The sequence below is a fragment of the Hyperolius riggenbachi genome, chromosome 12, assembly GCF_040937935.1.
Source record: "Hyperolius riggenbachi isolate aHypRig1 chromosome 12, aHypRig1.pri, whole genome shotgun sequence".
In the NCBI taxonomy this organism is placed as follows: domain Eukaryota; kingdom Metazoa; phylum Chordata; class Amphibia; order Anura; family Hyperoliidae; genus Hyperolius; species Hyperolius riggenbachi.
Genome location: NC_090657.1, coordinates 221,327,902 through 221,347,467, shown reverse-complemented (window position 1 = coordinate 221,347,467; position 19,566 = coordinate 221,327,902). Strand labels below are relative to the sequence as shown.

General features: G+C 49.5%; 1 protein-coding gene across 2 annotated transcripts in view; it reads left to right on the top strand.

Annotated features, from left to right (window-relative positions):
• Positions 1 to 19,566, top strand: part of LOC137542265 (uncharacterized) — a 421,807-nt gene that overhangs the window by 126,884 nt on the left and 275,357 nt on the right. For both annotated transcript variants that reach the window (XM_068264050.1, XM_068264049.1), the window contains exon 3: positions 4,204 to 4,287. In XM_068264050.1, coding sequence (XP_068120151.1) covers positions 4,204 to 4,287 — 84 coding nt within the window. The remainder of the gene's footprint in view (positions 1 to 4,203; positions 4,288 to 19,566) is intronic.

Below are 19,566 nucleotides of genomic sequence, written 5' to 3'. Positions count from 1 at the left end.
CGGCGTTGTCAATCACCGCCACGTGGGCCGGAGCGGACTGATACCCAAACTGTACCGTGATGTTGAAAGGCAAGTGGTGTCATCTCTGGCACACAGCGTTGGATCAAGGGACCATCTGACCATGTGGTCTGCAAAGCACGGTCAGGCCTGCCGAAGACAAAGTCAGTCCCCACACACAGCATCTCTGCCTGGACGCCGTGTGACTGCCTGCCCCAAGACTAAGTCGCTCCCCACACAGCATCTCTGCCTGCAGGCTGCTTGACTGCCTTCTCCGCCACAACCAACAGGGTCCAGGACTCCAGGCGGATTCCTGAATTTTTAAGGCCACTGCTAGCAGTGGCCGCTATAATAATTTTTCTGGTGCGTATACATGCCTGCCTAATTTTTCTGCCTGCACTGCAGCTGCAACAACAAAACAAAAGGCATGTACATGTGCCAATTCCCCTTCGTGATCATTACCTTGCCGCGGTGAAGGGGCTTGCGTATCACAATGAAGCAATGACTGCCAGCTATATGAGTGTCTCAGGAGGGGGGGCACATCCAAGATAATAAGGTTGTTGCTTCATTGGGGACAGACCAAATTTGATCAGCTGGACAGTCACTGTTCTCTCATTTAGCTACCTCAGCCCGGCGACCATATGGGCTTGAAAACCGCCACGGCCTGCTCTCTGGCCATGGTGCGCACCAGTCCAGCACGGCCATCACTACACAAACAGCTGTTTGCGATGCGTTACACAGTGAGTTTGGTGTGTCAGTGTGAATCAGTACTCTAATTACACTCCCTGATTGATGTATACACATGCAAGATATTTTAAAGCACTTTAGGCCTGCAATTTAGCATTCAATGTGATTTTGGCCCTTAAAACGCTGCTTTGCGTCAAATCCAGATTTTTTCCCCGGACTTTTGGCATCTATCCCACTCCGCCATGCCCCCCTCCAGGTGTTAGACCCCTTGAAGCATCTTTTCCATCACTTTTGGGGCCAGCATAAATGTTTCTAGTTTTCCAAGTTCGCCTCCCCATTATAGTCTATTGCGGTTCGTGAAAGTTGGCGCGAACCGAACTTTCACAGGAGGTTCGCAAACCTAAAATCGGAGGTTCCGGCCATCTCTAGAGGTGGGTGGTGCTGGTCCCGTACAAGGTGGCGGCCGCGGTGGCATTGACAAGGTACTGGTTGACAGCCTGCCTCTGTTCAATCAGATGCTCATACATGGCCAGTGTTGAATTCCAGCGTGTTGGAACATCTATGATCAGGCGGTGCCGTGGCAGGTTCAGCTTGTCCTGCTCACTTTCCAGTGACACTGAGGCACCACCCGAGTAGCGGAAATGACCCACGGTTTTCCTTGCCGCTTTCAAAAGAGTGTCCATCCCCTGGTAGGTGCGCAGAAATTTCTGCACCACCAGGTTCAGGACGTGGGCCAGACAGGGGATGTGGGTGAGGTTTACCCTGTCGATGGCGGCAACCAGGTTGGCCCCATTGTCAGAGATAGAGATGGCCTGAACAGTTCGCCGGCGAACGGTTCCAGGCAAACTTCCGGAGGGTTCGCGATTGCGGAGAACCGGAAACTTTACCGGAAGTTCGATTCGCCCCCAAGGTGCACCATTAGGGTCAACTTTGACCCTCTACATCACAGTCAGAAGGCACATTGTAGCCAATCAGGCTACGCTCCCTCCTGGAGCCACTCCCCTCCTTATAAAAGGCAGGCATTGCCGGCCATTTTACTCACTCGTGTGCCTGCAGTAAATAGAGAAGGGGCAGCTGTTACAGACTCTCTGATAGGGAGAGATTAGTTAGGCTCTTGTAGGCTTCTTAGCTTGCTCCTTGCTGATTCTTTGGTCCATTGGCACCAATTGTAAGAATCTATACGTTGGTTGCTATTGGCAACAACACTACACCTTCATTTGGCACCATGTCACAGGAAGTGTGATAACTTGACTCTCATCACAGCATACAGCATAGGAGATAGGACTTTGTAGACATCGTCAAAGTTCAAGAGTTTATTTGTAAAACAAATATACAGATATGTTCAGTAGCAATATCTAACCTCGGCAAAGCAAACCGTCTGTAGAATCTTATGCGTTCCTTGCATCACTTGATCTATCCCTAATAGATAGATCAGGCCTCTCTTAGTTATATCTATGCTAGGCATATATACAGCATACAGATCATGTAGAATGAAAGTAGGAAAAGGAGTGAATAAAGTCCTCAGTCAGAAGTAGTCCCTCGGGAGCCCACGTTGACTCTTATACTGACTTCTAAAGAGTTAAATGTGACATCATCTGAGCAGGGACAGATCAATAACTCATCGCCTGCTATTGGCTGATAAGAACCCGTGACATCATGATAAGCACAGTCTTTACTGCGCATGCCCTGGAAAATTCCATGTTCCAGTGACCTGTCCCTTAATCTGAGAAGAACAGTTGTTTATCTTTAGGAAATATAAAAACACCAATGTTTACAGAAAAAGACTGCCTCTATGTCTGCACATCAGAGGACAGATAAAATCCTCTGGCCTTGTATAAGCAGAAACACACTGTTCTGCAGTGATTTTAGAAATCCTCCTTAAAGGGAGGCTCTGCAAATCAAGTCTTTTAACTAAACTCAGTTAAAGTAACTGAGGCCTACAAATTCAATCATATAATACTTAAATTCTAACAGGGAGTATTCTGAAAGTGACTGCCAAATTGGGGTCCACAGGGCGAGCACAGCAATGTTACCAGCACTTTCATCGTGGAGGTAGTGCACGTTGCACATTTAGCACAATTCAGGTTACCTAGGTAATGTGGGTCACACTAGTTGTGTAACTCGTGCTACTTCAAAATTGGAATTACCGGTAAAATTGCTGTGTGCACCCTGCATAACGGAATTTTTACCATCATTTGCTGAATACACCCCCATTAAGTGCGTATACAAGCCCTTGGTCTAGGCAAGAAAAATAAACCTCTTTCTATGCCTTGGCAGATTTTTCTAGCATGTGGATGAGGCTTTAGGCTTTAGTGCTCTATGCACAGTCTCCTCTCCCAGCAGGGGGCTGGTGACAGATTGCTGGCAGTCCCATTTCTATGGGCGTGCAAATAATGCAATTTCCTGGGGCACCAGATTGATCGGCAGGAGGGGGAGCAGGCATAGTAGTTACAACTCACCTTCTGCCGCCGATCCCTTGCAGCCTCTATCTCCTTCCTCTTCCAGGCATTGATCGCATTGGTAACAGTGCCCCCTGTGATGACATGACCGCATATCATCACAGGGGGCACTATTACCAATGTGACAGATGCCGGGAGAGAAAGGAGATCGAGGCTGCGGGGGATAGGCGGTGAAAGGTGAGTTATAACTATGCTATACCCGCTCCCCCGCCGCTGCCCCCCCTCCTGCACTTACCTATCTAACCTATACTCGGGGGCACCTACCTATCTAACCTATACTCAGGGCAGCTACCTATCTAACCTATACTCGCGGCACCTACCTATCTACCCTATACTGCGGGCAGCTACCTATCTAACCTATACTGCAGGCACCTACCTATCTAACCTATATGTAGGCACCTACCTATCTAACCTACACTGGGGGAACCTACCTATCTAACCTATACTGGGGACAACTATATTGGCTATCTAACCAATACTTGGGGGCACCTACCTTTCTAACCTATACTGCGGGCACCTACCTATCTAACCTTTACTCGGGGCATCTACCTATCTAACCTATACTGCAGGCACCTACCTACCTAACCTATACTGCGGGCACCTACCTATCTAACCTATACTGGTGACAACTATACTGGCTATCTATCTAACCAATACTCGGGGAACCTACCTATCTAATCTTTACTGAAGGCACCTACCTAGCTAACCTATACTAGTGACACCTACCTATCTAGCCTATACTGGTGACACCTACCTATCTAACCTATACTGGGGCAACTATACTGATTACATATATTGAAGGCACCTACCTACCAAACCTATACTGGTGGCAATTATACGGGCTACCCTATACATGTAGCTAACCTATACTGGGGACAACTATGCCTGACTACCCTGGCTAACCTATACTACAGGCACCTATACCTGGTTCCACGGAGTGGGGGGCGATTTTTACACCCTTGCAATGGGTGCAATTTAGCCTAGAAACTGCCCTGATTGCTGGTAACATAACAATAAGTATAAGTGACTAATTTGATTTAATAATTTCTTCCTTTATCAGGATTCAGGAATAGTTATCAGTACCATCATGAGCACAAACGAAACACAGCCGGAGACACCAATCTGCGGCCAAGCAGACAACAATGTAAGACAATTTCTCTATGAAATTATACAAAATCAGTGTGGATAAATACAGTATACATATAAAATAAAGTTGCCTTTGAGTATGAAAAAACCCTGTGAGTCTTCACCCTTTTACACTGGAAAATGTAAAGTCAAAAACTCCTCCATATCTACTGAACTATCTACTGAACTAATGCTGTGTTCCCAACTAGTATAGCGACAGCAGTGTGTACTCCTGCAAGTAATTTTAGTATTGCCATTTCATCCATAAGTCAAGCCAGGTCCCTCAACAAATATTGCAGTACTGAAAAAACAACACATATAAAGGACTCTGCAAGCCTTCTCTCAGTCTGTGAGAGAAATACAGCTCAATACTTATGGCATGCTTTCTCTAAAATTAATGTCACTCCAATTCATATATCAGATACAGTCCCAGCTGTAATATTGCACTCACATTTTATTGCTGGCTGCCACTTACACAAAGGATACAATTTAAAATCCTTATCCTCGCTAGTGTTGGGCGAACATCTAGATGTTCGGGTTCGGGCCGAACAGGCCGAACATGGCCGCGATGTTCGGGTGTTCGACCCGAACTCCGAACATAATGGAAGTCAATGGGGACCCGAACTTTTGTGGTTTGTAAAGCCTCCTTGCATGCTACATACCCCAAATTTACAGGGTATGTGCACCTTGGGAGTGGGTACAAGAGGAAAAAAAAATTAGCAAAAAGAGCTTATAGTTTTTGAGAAAATCGATTTTAAAGTTTCAAAGGGAAAACTGTCTTTTAAATGCGGGAAATGTCTGTTTTCTTTGCACAGGTAACATGTTTTTTGTCGGCATGCAGTCATAAATGTAATACATATAAGAGGTTCCAGGAAAAGGGACCGGTAACGCTAACCCAGCAGCAGCACACGTGATGGAACAGGAGGAGGGTGGCGCAGGAGGAGAAGAAGGCCACGCTTTGTGAGACACAACAACCCCGGCCTTGCATGAGGGCAAGAAGCGTGCGGATAGCAGGCTTTGTACCGCCATGCAGTCATAAATGTAATAAAGATAAGTGGTTCAATAAACAGGGACCACGCGGCAACGCTAACCCAGCAGCAGCAGACGTGATGGAACAGGAGCAGGCGCAGGAGGAGAAGGCCACGCTTTGTGAGACACAACAACCCAGGCCTTGCATGAGGGCAAGAAGCGTGCGGATAGCATGCTTTGTACCGCCATGCAGTCATAAATGTAATAAAGATAAGTGGTTCAATAAACAGGGACCACGCGGCAACGCTAACCCAGCAGCAGCAGACGTGATGGAACAGGAGGAGGCGCAGGAGGAGAAGGCCACGCTTTGTGAGACACAACAACCCAGGCCTTGCATGAGGGCAAGAAGCGTGCGGATAGCATGCTTTGTACCGCCATGCAGTCATAAATGTAATAAAGATAAGTGGTTCAATAAACAGGGACCACGCGGCAACGCTAACCCAGCAGCAGCAGACGTGATGGAACAGGAGCAGGCGCAGGAGGAGAAGGCCACGCTTTGTGAGACACAACAACCCAGGCCTTGCATGAGGGCAAGAAGCGTGCGGATAGCATGCTTTGTACCGCCATGCAGTCATAAATGTAATAAAGATAAGTGGTTCAATAAACAGGGACCACGCGGCAACGCTAACCCAGCAGCAGCAGACGTGATGGAACAGGAGGAGGCGCAGGAGGAGAAGGCCACGCTTTGTGAGACACAACAACCCAGGCCTTGCATGAGGGCAAGAAGCGTGCGGATAGCATGCTTTGTACCGCCATGCAGTCATAAATGTAATAAAGATAAGTGGTTCAATAAACAGGGACCACGCGGCAACGCTAACCCAGCAGCAGCAGACGTGATGGAACAGGAGCAGGCGCAGGAGGAGAAGGCCACGCTTTGTGAGACACAACAACCCAGGCCTTGCATGAGGGCAAGAAGCGTGCGGATAGCATGCTTTGTACCGCCATGCAGTCATAAATGTAATAAAGATAAGTGGTTCAATAAACAGGGACCACGCGGCAACGCTAACCCAGCAGCAGCAGACGTGATGGAACAGGAGCAGGCGCAGGAGGAGAAGGCCACGCTTTGTGAGACACAACAACCCAGGCCTTGCATGAGGGCAAGAAGCGTGCGGATAGCATGCTTTGTACCGCCATGCAGTCATAAATGTAATAAAGATAAGTGGTTCAATAAACAGGGACCACGCGGCAACGCTAACCCAGCAGCAGCAGACGTGATGGAACAGGAGCAGGCGCAGGAGGAGAAGGCCACGCTTTGTGAGACACAACAACCCAGGCCTTGCATGTGGACAAAAAGCGTGCGGATATAGCAGCAATGCTTTTTGCCGCCATGCAGTCATAAATGTAATACAGATGAGAGGTTCAATAAACAGGGCCCGGAAACGCAACACCATCCCAGATGTTCATTGGTCATGTTACTTGGTTGGGGTCCTGGAGTGTTGCGTAGTCATTTCCAATCCAGGATTGATTCATTTTAATTTGAGTCAGACGGTCTGCATTTTCTGTAGAGAGGCGGATACGCCGATCTGTGACGATGCCTCCGGCAGCACTGAAACAGCGTTCCGACATAACGCTGGCTGCCGGGCAAGCCAGCACCTCTATTGCGTACATTGCCAGTTCGTGCCAGGTGTCTAGCTTCGATACCCAATAGTTGAAGGGTGCAGATGGATGGTTCGACACAGCTACGCCATCTGACATGTAGTCCTTGACCATCTTCTCCAGGCGATCGGTGTTGGAGCTGGATCTGCACGCTTGCTGTTCAGTGGGCTGCGGCTGCATGGGTGTCAGAAAATTTTCCCACTCCAAGGACACTGCCGATACCATTCCCTTTTGGGTACTAGCTGCGGCTTGCGTTGTTTGCTGCCCTCCTGGTCGTCCTGGGTTTGCGGAAGTCAGTCTGTCTGCGTACAACTGGCTAGAGGAGGGGGAGGATGTCAATCTCCTCTCTAAAGTCTCCACAAGGGCCTGCTGGTATTCTTCCATTTTGACCTGTCTGACTCTTTCTTCAAGCAGTTTTGGAACATTGTGTTTGTACCGTGGATCCAGAAGGGTATAAACCCAGTAATTGGTGTTGTCCAGAATGCGCACAATGCGTGGGTCACGTTCAATGCAGTCTAGCATGAATTGAGCCATGTGTGCCAGAGTCCTACCAGAATCCTCATCATCCTCTTGTGAGCGTTGTGATAGTTGTTGTGATGCATCATAGTCGTCACCTTCCTCCTGGTCTGCTTCTGCTGACCATTCGCGTTGAATTGTGGAAGTCCAACGTGCACCGCTCTGGCCCTCGTCAGTGGTGGCATGAAATTCCTGCTCCAACTCCAGCTGTTCCTCCTCCTCTTCTTCGTCATAGCTGCTGGGGCCAGCGTTCCCTGAGGCGGATGGCCTGATGTTGGTACCATCACGCTGATCGTTTTCTCCTTCAGATTCCCCCAGTTGCATCATGACAGCTGTTTCCTTGATTTTTAACATCGACCTCTTCAGTAAACACAGCAGTGGTATGGTAATGCTGACTGAAGAGTTGTCACTGCTCACAAGCAACGTGGATTGCTCAAAATTTTGGAGGACTTGGCAGAGGTCCAACATGTTGGCCCAATCGGATCCACAGAAGCTTGGCAGCTGGCCGGATGCGCCTCGGTACTGCGCCGTCATGTACTGGACCACTGCACTCTTCTGCTCGCAAAAGCGGGCTAGCATGTGCAGCGTAGAATTCCAGCGCGTAGGGACATCACACAGCAAGCGATGGTGGGGGAGATTGAAGCGCTCCTGCATCTTGGCGAGTGCCCCCGAAGCAGTACTGGAATTTCTACAATGTTTGGACACTCGACGCACCTTCAACAGCAGATCGGGCACGCCTGGGTATGTCCTCAGGAACCGCTGAACTACTAGGTTCATCACGTGCGCCAGGCAAGGGATGTGTGTCAGCTTAGCCAACCTTAAAGCGCGAATGAGATTACTCCCATTATCACACACAACCATGCCCGGTTTCAGGTCCAGCGGTGCCAGCCACAAATCCGTCTGTTCCTTTATTCCCCTCCAAATTTCCTCCCCTGTGTGCTGCTTATCCCCAAGGCAGATTAGCTTCAGCAACGCTTGCTGACGCATGCCAACAGCTGTGCTGCACTGCTTCCACGATCCTACTGCTGCTGGGTTAGCGTTTCCGGATGAGGTACAGCTTTGAGATGCGTTGGAGGAGAAGGAGTCAGAGAGGTAGGTGCTGCTGTTATCCAGTGGGAGGGACGGCGGTGCAGCTGTTTGTGGCGTGGGCAACACCCGTGCCGTAGCAGGTGAGGAATCGCTGCCAGGCTCCACAAGGTTCACCCAGTGCGCGGTAAGGGAGATGTATCGACCCTGGCCGAACGCACTCGTCCAGGTGTCAGTGGTGAGGTGAACCTTGCAGGCAACGGCATTCTTCAAGCTTCGGGTTATTTTGCTGACCACGTGCTCATGCAACTCAGGCACTGCAGAGCGCGCAAAGTGGTAGCGGCTGGGAACCACGTAACGTGGGATGGCCACTGACATCATGCCCTTGAAGCTGTTTGTCTCCACCAATCGATATGGCAGCATTTCGCAGGCCAGAAGCTTGGCTATGCTGGCTGTTACTGCCACGGCCCGGGGGTCATTTGCTGGCAATTTCCTCTTGCGCTCAAACATCTCCGACACAGACAACTGAACCGTAGCGCTGCACACGGAAGGGCTGTTGGTTGTTGTGTTTGATGAACACTGGGAGACCTCAAGAGCACTACTCCGGAAAGTGACAGTGTCAGCGTCGTCTGATGTTTGTGAATGTTGTGAACCACGCAATGGCTGGGCTACTGCTGCTGCTGAGGCGGGTCTGGTGGTGAGTCTGGTGAACCCAAGGGAGGCAGTGTTGTTTCTGGTACCCTGTCCTGACGCGTTTGCCCAAAGAGTGGGATGTTTGGATAGCATGTGACGGCTCATGCTGGTGGTGGAGAGGTTGTTAATATTTTTCCCCCTGCTCAGGCGGGTCTTGCACACCTTGCAAATCGCCATGGTAACATCCTCAGTGCAGTCTTCAAAGAAAGCCCAGACTTTGGAGCACCTGCCTCCTTGCTGGCGATTTCTGTTTGCTCCTCTTTTGCCTCTCACTTGAACTTCCACGCTTGTGGTGCCTGAAATTGCGCGCCGCCTACCTTGTGGCACAAGGCGAACTCGTGCAGCAGTGTGTTCTTCAACAGACTCATCTGTGCTGCTGCTACGACGGCGATGTTCTCGTTCACAAACAAAATCTGGGTCTCTGTCCACATTGTCCATACCCTCCTCTTCCATCTCCTCAAACTCGTCATATGTCATTGTGGGCCACCGCCGTGGAGTAGAGCTCCCCACAACAACCTCTGCGCAGCACACTCCAACGTCGTCTTCCAGATCTTGTCGGCCGACCTCCTGCAATTGCAACCCCTCCTGCCCAAATTGCTCTGGGATTTGGGTTTCCGAGTCCTCTTCGGACTCGCCTTGTATTTCAGTGCGCGGTGCATTTCCCACAGTTAACGGTTGTGAATCCAGGCACAACATTTCTGGCTGTTCCTCCATTGACCTTTGAAAGGTGGAAGTTTGTTGGGCTGGGAATAGCTCCTGCGAATACCCCATTGTGTCCTGAGGTAATTCATCGGACTGGTTATCTGGCAGTTGTGTGCGTGGTGTCGCTGCCGGTTGTGTCAGCTTTGTGCCCACTGGCTCCTTGTAACTGGCTGAGGACTCGGACCTCGTGCGTGATGTGCTGGTGCTGCTTAACCCACTGCTGGACGCTTGAGAGGTCATCCAAGTAATTATCTGGTCCTGTTCTTTTGGATTTGTGAGGGTTGTTGTCCTGGACAACATGGGCGGTATTGAGTGGGTTTTCTTGGGTGCTCCCCTGTGGCCTGTACGTGAACCGTCAGGGGAAACACCTCTTCCCTTGCCCCTCCCTCTTTCACCGGATTTCTTCCTCATTTCACTTATCCTTACAGTACACGCTGACTGGCAGCAGTACAGTGGCAGTACAGAAATGCTATACAGTACCACTATTCCCAGCAGCGACACAGAGCACAATGCTATACAGTGACGGGTGAGCGGTGTACCACTATTCCCAGCAGCGACACAGAGCACAATGCTATACAGTGACGGGTGAGCGGTGTACCACTATTCCCAGCAGCGACACAGAGCACAATGCTATACAGTGGCGAACGAGCGGTGTACCACTATTCCCAGCAGACACAGAACAGTACACAGAATGCTATATAGTGTGGCTGAACGAGCGGTGTACCACTATTCCCAGCAGACACAGAACAGTACACAGAATGCTATATAGTGTGGCTGAACGAGCGGTGTACTACTGTTCCCAGCAGACACAGAACAGTACACAGAATGCTATATAGTGTGGCTGAACGAGCGGTGTACTACTGTTCCCAGCAGACACAGAACAGTACACAGAATGCTATATAGTGTGGCTGAACGAGCGGTGTACTACTGTTCCCAGCAGACACAGAACAGTACACAGAATGCTATATAGTGTGGCTGAACGAGCGGTGTACCACTGTTCCCAGCAGACACAGAACAGTACACAGAATGCTATATAGTGTGGCTGAACGAGCGGTGTACCACTGTTCCCAGCAGACACAGAACAGTACACAGAATGCTATATAGTGTGGCTGAACGAGCGGTGTACCACTATTCCCAGCAGACACAGAACAGTACACAGAATGCTATATAGTGTGGCTGAACGAGCGGTGTACTACTGTTCCCAGCAGACACAGAACAGTACACAGAATGCTATATAGTGTGGCTGAACGAGCGGTGTACTACTGTTCCCAGCAGACACAGAACAGTACACAGAATGCTATATAGTGTGGCTGAACGAGCGGTGTACCACTATTCCCAGCAGACACAGAACAGTACACAGAATGCTATATAGTGTGGCTGAACGAGCGGTGTACTACTGTTCCCAGCAGACACAGAACAGTACACAGAATGCTATATAGTGTGGCTGAACGAGCGGTGTACTACTGTTCCCAGCAGACACAGAACAGTACACAGAATGCTATATAGTGTGGCTGAACGAGCGGTGTACTACTGTTCCCAGCAGACACAGAACAGTACACAGAATGCTATATAGTGTGGCTGAACGAGCGGTGTACTACTGTTCCCAGCAGACACAGAACAGTACACAGAATGCTATATAGTGTGGCTGAACGAGCGGTGTACCACTATTCCCAGCAGACACAGAACAGTACACAGAATGCTATATAGTGTGGCTGAACGAGCGGTGTACTACTGTTCCCAGCAGACACAGAACAGTACACAGAATGCTATATAGTGTGGCTGAACGAGCGGTGTACTACTGTTCCCAGCAGACACAGAACAGTACACAGAATGCTATATAGTGTGGCTGAACGAGCGGTGTACTACTGTTCCCAGCAGACACAGAACAGTACACAGAATGCTATATAGTGTGGCTGAACGAGCGGTGTACCACTGTTCCCAGCAGACACAGAACAGTACACAGAATGCTATATAGTGTGGCTGAACGAGCGGTGTACCACTGTTCCCAGCAGACACAGAACAGTACACAGAATGCTATATAGTGTGGCTGAACGAGCGGTGTACTACTGTTCCCAGCAGTGACACACAATGACTGGGGGGGACCCTGGCTAGCGTGGCTGGAGCGCGAACTACCCTGCCTGCCTACCCAAAGCTAAACCCACAGACAAATGGCGGAGATATGACGTGGTTCGGGTATTTATTTACCCGAACCACGTGACAGTTCGGCCAATCAGAGCGCGTTCGGGTCCGAACCACGTGACCCGTTCGGCCAATCACAGCGCTAGCCGAACGTTCGGGGAACGTTCGGCCATGCGCTCTTAGTTCGGCCATATGGCCGAACGGTTTGGCCGAGCACCGTCAGGTGTTCGGCCGAACTCGAACATCACCCGAACAGGGTGATGTTCTGCAGAAACTGAACAGTGGCGAACACTGTTCGCCCAACACTAATCCTCGCCTACAAAGCTCTTTACAACCTATCTAAATCAACAATATTCTCCTGTCTTCTTCTCTGGTCACCTCTTCTCACTACCGCTTACAAGACTTCTACCGATCCCCTCCTCTTCTCTGGAACACTCTCCCTCAACACATCCGCCACTCACTCACACTTAATGTTTTTAGACGAAATCTGAAAAAGCGTATGAGTAATAACTCCCTGGCATCTCAATCACACATACACCCTCCTATACACTGCGATAAACGCAGTAGTCACGTTGCCAAAAGAAAGTGCTTGTGGGAAAAGAAGAAGCCATCATGACTCAAATAGATTTAGGAAAAATACAAAACGGCCTTTAATTGATAATCAAAACACCAACAACAATAATAAAACCAATTAAAATGGTTAAATCTGCTCCTAAAAGGCTACACTAACCCTCAGTCATAACCCACGCTACACCACTCATGCAGGTACCTCAACATACAGGCCGGCCTCTTAAGAGCAAGGGGGGGCGGGAGACGCTGGGGTGCAGTGAAGGCGGTTGATTTTCTCATGAATAGGCATCAGTAATCAGGGTAGAAGCTGAACTCGCGTGGCCCCCGTTTGGAAATCAAGTCGCACATTGCCAGGGTCGGACTGGGCCACAGTAGTACAGTATTTTCCCTCGGTGGGCCTTGCCTCCAGGTCTCTGGTGGCCCCCCCCTCCTTGTCTGACAGAGCTCCAATTGCTGCCTGCAGCACAAAAATTCTCTTCTCAGTGCTGTAATCACTCATGCTGAGAGCAGTGGCGTAGCTAAGGAGTTGTAGGCCTCGATGCAAATTTTACAATGGGGCCCCCCAAGCACTCTATACAGAACAATTGATATGACGCAGAAAAACATGCCAATGGCAACTACAGTGTCAGAGGAGCAAGAAGGGGATGGGAAATAGCTTGTTAATGATTACCACTGTTCAAAGTATCTATAGAAGTGATTATTATGAGCACAGGAGAGGTAATACTGTAGTTGAGGGAGGGCCTTTCGGGGGCCCCTTTGGCCCAAGGGCCCTGATGCGGTCGCAACCTCTGCGGTCGCAACCTCTGCAAAGAAGGACATTACTTTATATTGAAGGAGGGGCCTCTATGTAAAGTTTTGCTGGGCAGCAGTGTCTCTGAATTACAATGCTGCTAAGATCATGTACATTTGGCCCTGTCCATAATACATCATGACCACGCCCACCTTCCGGTGCATGGTCACGCCCTTTTTTCACCGCAATCATGGGATGTGTGGGCCCCAGGTTGAAATTTCTTTGGTGGGCCCCCAGTCTCCCAGTCCGACCCTGCACATTGCCTTATTGCAACTGATGTGGCTGGTCCCCACACCAAGTGGCTTCCAACATTGCTGGCTCACAGGATGAATTAGTCCTTAACCTCTTGAGGACCGCAGTGTTAAACCCCCCTAAAGACCAGGCCTTTTTTCTGCAAATTGTCAACAACAGCTTTAAGGCCAAGCTGCAGGGCCGCACAACACAGCACACAAGTGATTCCGTCCCCTTTTCTCCCCACCAACAGAGCTCTCTGTTGGTGGGGTCTAACCGCCCCCCCCCCCCCCGTTTAATTTTTTTTAATACATTTTTAAATATATTTTTTACTATATAGCTTATTTTTTTTTCTAAACCCCTCCCTCCCCCGAGCCAGCCAATCCTGGTGATCGCACTCTTCTTCCCCAGGGGGACAGCCGTGTCACACGCTTGTCCCCAGTACAGTGCTGATGCTGATTGCAGCGCTGTACAGTGTGTAAAGACGGCGGTTTCACCGTCTAATAGTCTCCTGAGCGGCTATCGCAGCTCGGAGACTGAAGGCCGGGTGGAGCTCCGCCCCCCGAGCAGGAGATGCGCGCACAGCCTGTGCGCAATCTCCTGCAAACTTCAGCCCCAGGACTTGTTGCCAATTGGTGTTAGGCGGTCCTTGGGCTGCCGCCGCGGCCACACCCATTGGCGTTGGGTGGTCACTAACTAGTTAAAGGCCATATCCACACTTAAGGCTGTCTGGAATGTTTAACAGCAGGGGTCAGGGTGTTCATTGAGACTGGAGATGCTGCTCAGAGCAGCCACTGGAGTGATCCCTCATGATGGATGAAGCCCCGCCCACTAACGTATTGCGCATGCCAAACATTCCGTTTTCATTGATTTTTTTTATTGTTGTTGGTGTTTTGCTTATCAATTCAAGCTCTATTTGTAATTTTCTTAAAGTCATGATGGCTTTTTCTTTTTCCACAAGCAATCTGAAAACTCACCTCTACAGGCAAGCATACTCTCCTACCTAGGACGCTTCGGTCACTGATCACCATTTCTACCACCCCATACACAGATTCCCTTTACCTACTGTCCTATGCCTTAACTCTTTAAACTGTAAGGTCTTTTGGCCAGGGCTCTCGTCCCCTTTGTCTCACAATGCTGTGTAATGGGTGTACATCCCTGTGTAAAAATCTGTAGTTGATTTTTTCATTGCATCTATTTGAACACAACAAAAGAGCCAACGTGTATATAATACCATCACCTTGGATATATAAAGCAATATTCATACACCAAGAGAAAGCTACCCGTATGGCGACATACAATAAAGTATCACAAGTACACTCCCATAAATGCAAAGTATGAAAGTCTTTATTAAACTGGGATGTATCCTATAAAAACAATTAAAAAACAGCAGCCAGGCAGGGCACAGTGGCTCAAATCATCAAATTGTATACATATATATCACAAATAATATACACTATAGGTCCATCAGAAAGTCTGTTTTTAGCACGTTTCAGTAGGTTGTGTGTAACGATTGTGGAATTCTCTGCGTGGTCAGCGCACAGGATGCGCGCTGACACTGCGGAAATCCTCCACAAGCGTATAATTTGAGAGAACCCAGCAAAAGGTGCAATGCACTTGTAGAGGGCAATTCCTGTCGGCAGATGGAGCTGTGGAGTGCAGAGGAACAGATCCTCTGCCCTGCCACAGACGCCAGATAGGAATTGTACGAAAGGAAGAAACGCAGGGCAAGAGAGCCCTTAAAGAGAGAGTAAAGCGACAGAGGGTATGTGTGTTCACCAATCTAGTCGCCAACCTGCGACGGTGGACACACAACAGAGGAAACCAAGTGAGAACGCAATCTCAAGAGAAGCGATTGCGAATGAGAATGAGCACAGGGACAGAATGTATGTGTGTGCACCAATCTAGTCGCCAACCCGCGACGGTGCACACACAACAGCAGATACGAAGTAGAAACGCAATCGCGAGAGAGGCGATTGCCAGAGGTGACACAAGGCTAAAGCAAGACAGGGCACGAGAGTAGCAAAGGCACAGCAAATCATACAATGAGAAGATAAGAAAAATAACAAATGCTAACTAAACGCGAACACCGCACTCATTCGCAACTGCGAACGCGTTTATAGCGCGGTCTCCGCGTGTTAAGCACAACAGAGACAAGCACGCCTAACTAACCCCCGCCACACAAACACGAAACAGAGGACGCGAGCGTTTGCTTAACGGTTACCTCACCGAGCCTACAGCAAGCGTTCGTATCAGACAAGACAGACAGACGGATGGGAAGTAGGATAGGAAAGATCCACTGCTCTTTCCGCCAGAGCGAGTGCGATCCAAGTATCGAAACAGAGTTAGCAGGATCCACTGCTCTTACCGCCAGAGCGAGTGCGATCCACGTAAGACAGGACGATGAGATAGCTGGTAGCAACCGCTGCTCCAGCTATACTCCAAGAAAGCAGATCAGAAGGATCCACAGCCGCTACCGCTAGAGGCTAGTGCGATCCAAGCAAGACAAACAGAGGAGATAGCTGGTAGAAACCGCTGCTCCAGCTATACTCCAAGACAGACAGAACAATTTCCTGACGACCACCGTTGGCGACAGGACAATCGCAACAGAGAGGCAATACAGACAAAACAGATAAGCAGGCTAACTGCACTAGAGAGGCTGCCTAGTGCAGTCCCCAGAATTACTCTAAGCTAACTGCAACAATCCAACAGGGAAGGCTGACACTCCAGGAGTGATTTAACAAACCGTTTATGACCAGCAAAGCCTTCTGGTCAGCAGAAGGCTTATATACTGCCAGCCCTCAAAGCAGACAGCTGGGCAATTTGCATGTGTGCAAATCCCTCAGCAAATCAACTCTGAAAGTTGCAAGATGAAGCCAGGTCTCTTTTCCAGAGACCTGCATCTCTCAGCCACAAGGTATGGTCAAACAGCTGGCTGCCTGTGCAGCCAGCTGAGCGGATCATTACATTGCGCTTACCGTGATCACCCGTGCTTAGCTAGCCTAGTACTGTCCTGACGAGGTAGCCATTGCTGCGGTTGCTATTGGTTACCTAACTCTTGTCTTTGTGAATGCTTGCTGTCACTGAGATAGTGACTAGATTAGCAAGCATTCATTCTGTCAGCCTCTGTCCTCCTAGTCCTGTCCTTGCGAGGTAGCCATTGCTGCAGTTGCTATTGGCTACCTCACTCCAGTCTGTCTTGTATCTGTCTGAATGTTTGCTATTGCAAGAGCAGCGCAACATCGCACTGCGCTGCCATTGCGTCTTATCAGAAGCCCAGAGCTGCAGTTGCTCTGGGCAGTCTGTGAAGCCTCTTCCATTATCCAGCTCTTAGCCTTGCTGTGCTAGGTGGTCAGAAAGTATGAACCCCAGAATTACAGTAACGTATGGCAGGCAGCATAGATATTCCACCATGGCACCTAGTGTTGGTACCACGGCACAGTTAAACCATAACAACAGTGAGGTTCCAGGAAGCAGTTGTACTGCCGCAGTTGGGGCCTCCCCACAACTCGGACAGCACAGTTTTCATCCCAGACACCTCCCAAAAAATTACACAGCAATTGTGTTTTGGGCATAATAGGTAGCAGCGGCAGTGGCCTGTGGCACCATGGCGGTTAGAGCACAGCAGGGGCGCCTTTAGGCATAGGCAGTACAGGCCATTGCCTGGAGTGCCATTGGTCCTGGGGGCACCATGTTGCTGTATTAAGCCCTGCCCCCTGAATTAAGCCCTGCCCCATGACTAAGCCCCACCCCATGGGTGTCCTATTACTTGCTTCTGCTGCATCTGCCTAGCGTAAGTTGCAGGCAGCATCCACTGTGTCCCTCTGTGCATCCTTTTTGACCTCTTTGTGCCTTCTTCTGTCTCCTTGTGCCTTCTTCAGTCCCTTGTGCCATTTCTGTCTGTTTGTCCTTCTGTCTCTCTTTATGCTTCCTTTCTCCCGTTGTGCATCCATGTGCCTCCTTCAGTCCCCCCTGTGCCACCTCTGCCTCCTTCTGAGCCCCCTTATGTCCCCTACCTCTGCCCCCTGTTCCTCCTTCAGTTCCACTCTGCCTCCTTCTGTCCTCATGTGCCTCCTTCTGTCTCTCTTTGTGCCTCATTCTGTCTCCATGTGCCTCTTCAGTCCCCATGCGCCTTCCTCTGTCCCCCCGGACCTCCTTTTGTGCCTCCTGGCTCTCAAGCCTTCTTCTGTCCCCCTGTACCTACCGCTGCCCCTCTGTGTACCTCCTTCTGTCCTCCTGTGCATACTTCTGTCCTCTGTGTCTCATTCTGTCCCTATTGTACCTTCTTCTGTCCCCCATTGTGCCTTCTCCTGTCCCCCTTTGTGCCTCATGAAAGTGGAGCCCTGCCTATGTGTATTTTCTGGTGCAACGCTGCACGCATTACGTGTATTTTCTGGTGAAATTATGCCTGCATTACGTGTATTTTCTGGTGAAATGATGAATGCATTACGTGTATTTTCTGGTGAAACGCTGCCTGCATTACGTGTATTTTCTGGTGATAAGCTGCCTGCATTACGTGTATTTTCTGGTGAAACGCTGCCCCATTATGATTATTTTCTTGTGAAACACTGCTGCATTATGATTATTTCTGGTGAAACGCTGCCACATTAAGATAAATTTCATGGGGGGGGGGGGGGGTGCCACGGGGGCAGGGGGGTTGGGGGGAGGCATCACAGGTTTTCTCACCTAGAGTGACAAAATGGCTAGAGGCACCCCTGGAGCACAGGCAGCAGGAGACAGGAGGAGGAGGAGTGTGGCAGGCAGCATAGATAGTTCACCATGGCACCTAGCTTTGGTACCATGGCACAGTTAAACCATAACAACAGTGAGGTTCCAGGAAGCGGTCGTACTGCCGCAGTTGGGGCCTCCCCACAACTCGGACAGCAGAGCTTTTATCTCAGACACCTCCCAAAAAAATTACACGGATAACCCTTGATCACGAGTTGTTTTAGCTGAATCCGGACTCGAATTTGAATTCGAAGATTGGTATTGATCCCGAATTCGAATTCAAAGGTATCTGGATTCAGCACTCGTGATCACGGGTGTTAACCCATGATCACGAATCCGGACTCGGCTAGGCGTGCGGTATCCAGGGGATGATGTCATTCAACCAATCAGAAGGCCCCCAGCCGAGGCCCTAGCAACCAATCAAAGGAGGGGAGCCTGGCCCTCCCCTCCTCTATATAAGGCGGTGTCCATCTTGAGGAACCCATCCTTGCTTGTGACTCTGTGGTACTGAGAGCATCTCCAGTGCTGCTGTTCGTCTGAGCAAGTGCTTTTCTTGTGTTAAACCCAGCGTTTTGCATCCTACACACATTCTAAACACATTGATTATATTGATTTATAGATAGATAGTGATTTGATTGTTATAGTTCAGTCAGTGTATCTACTGTATACTGTGCTAGGCTAGTGTTAGGTCTGTGTGCAGGCTTGGCCTGCTAGCCTAGGGTAGCCTTAGCCAACTAGCTGTAGGTAGGTTAGGGATTATAGTTAGTAGTTGTGTTACATACTAGTTTAGCTAATTTGTACTGCTAGTCTGTCAGTTGATTTTGTGCTGCAGCTTCAGTACTGTTAGTTACTTTACAGGCCAGGCCAGCATCTGTTGTGATTTTTGACTGGCATCTGCCTGACTCAATTGATTGTGTTTGACAGACTTTTATTGTCACTGTCTGTCACACTAGTTATCGACTACTGTGTAGACTACACTACTAGTAGTACTACTACTCTACTACTATTTAAAAAAAAAGTTTACACCCTTTCCAGCCCTTTATAAAATGACTGGCAGTGGTAGAGGCACCACCCGGAAAGGCAGCACCCTTGCTGCAGCCACTGCCAGCACCAGCTGGTCTGTGACTGGTCCGCCGCCAGCCACTGACCGCAGAGTTGCGGAGGAGGGAGCAGAGGTGCAGCAGCAGCGTGTTACGCCCATCTTTGTCCCCGGCCCATTGCGGACAGTGCTGCTCGGATACCACTTTTCACTATCTGGATCTAGTTCAGATCCGGATA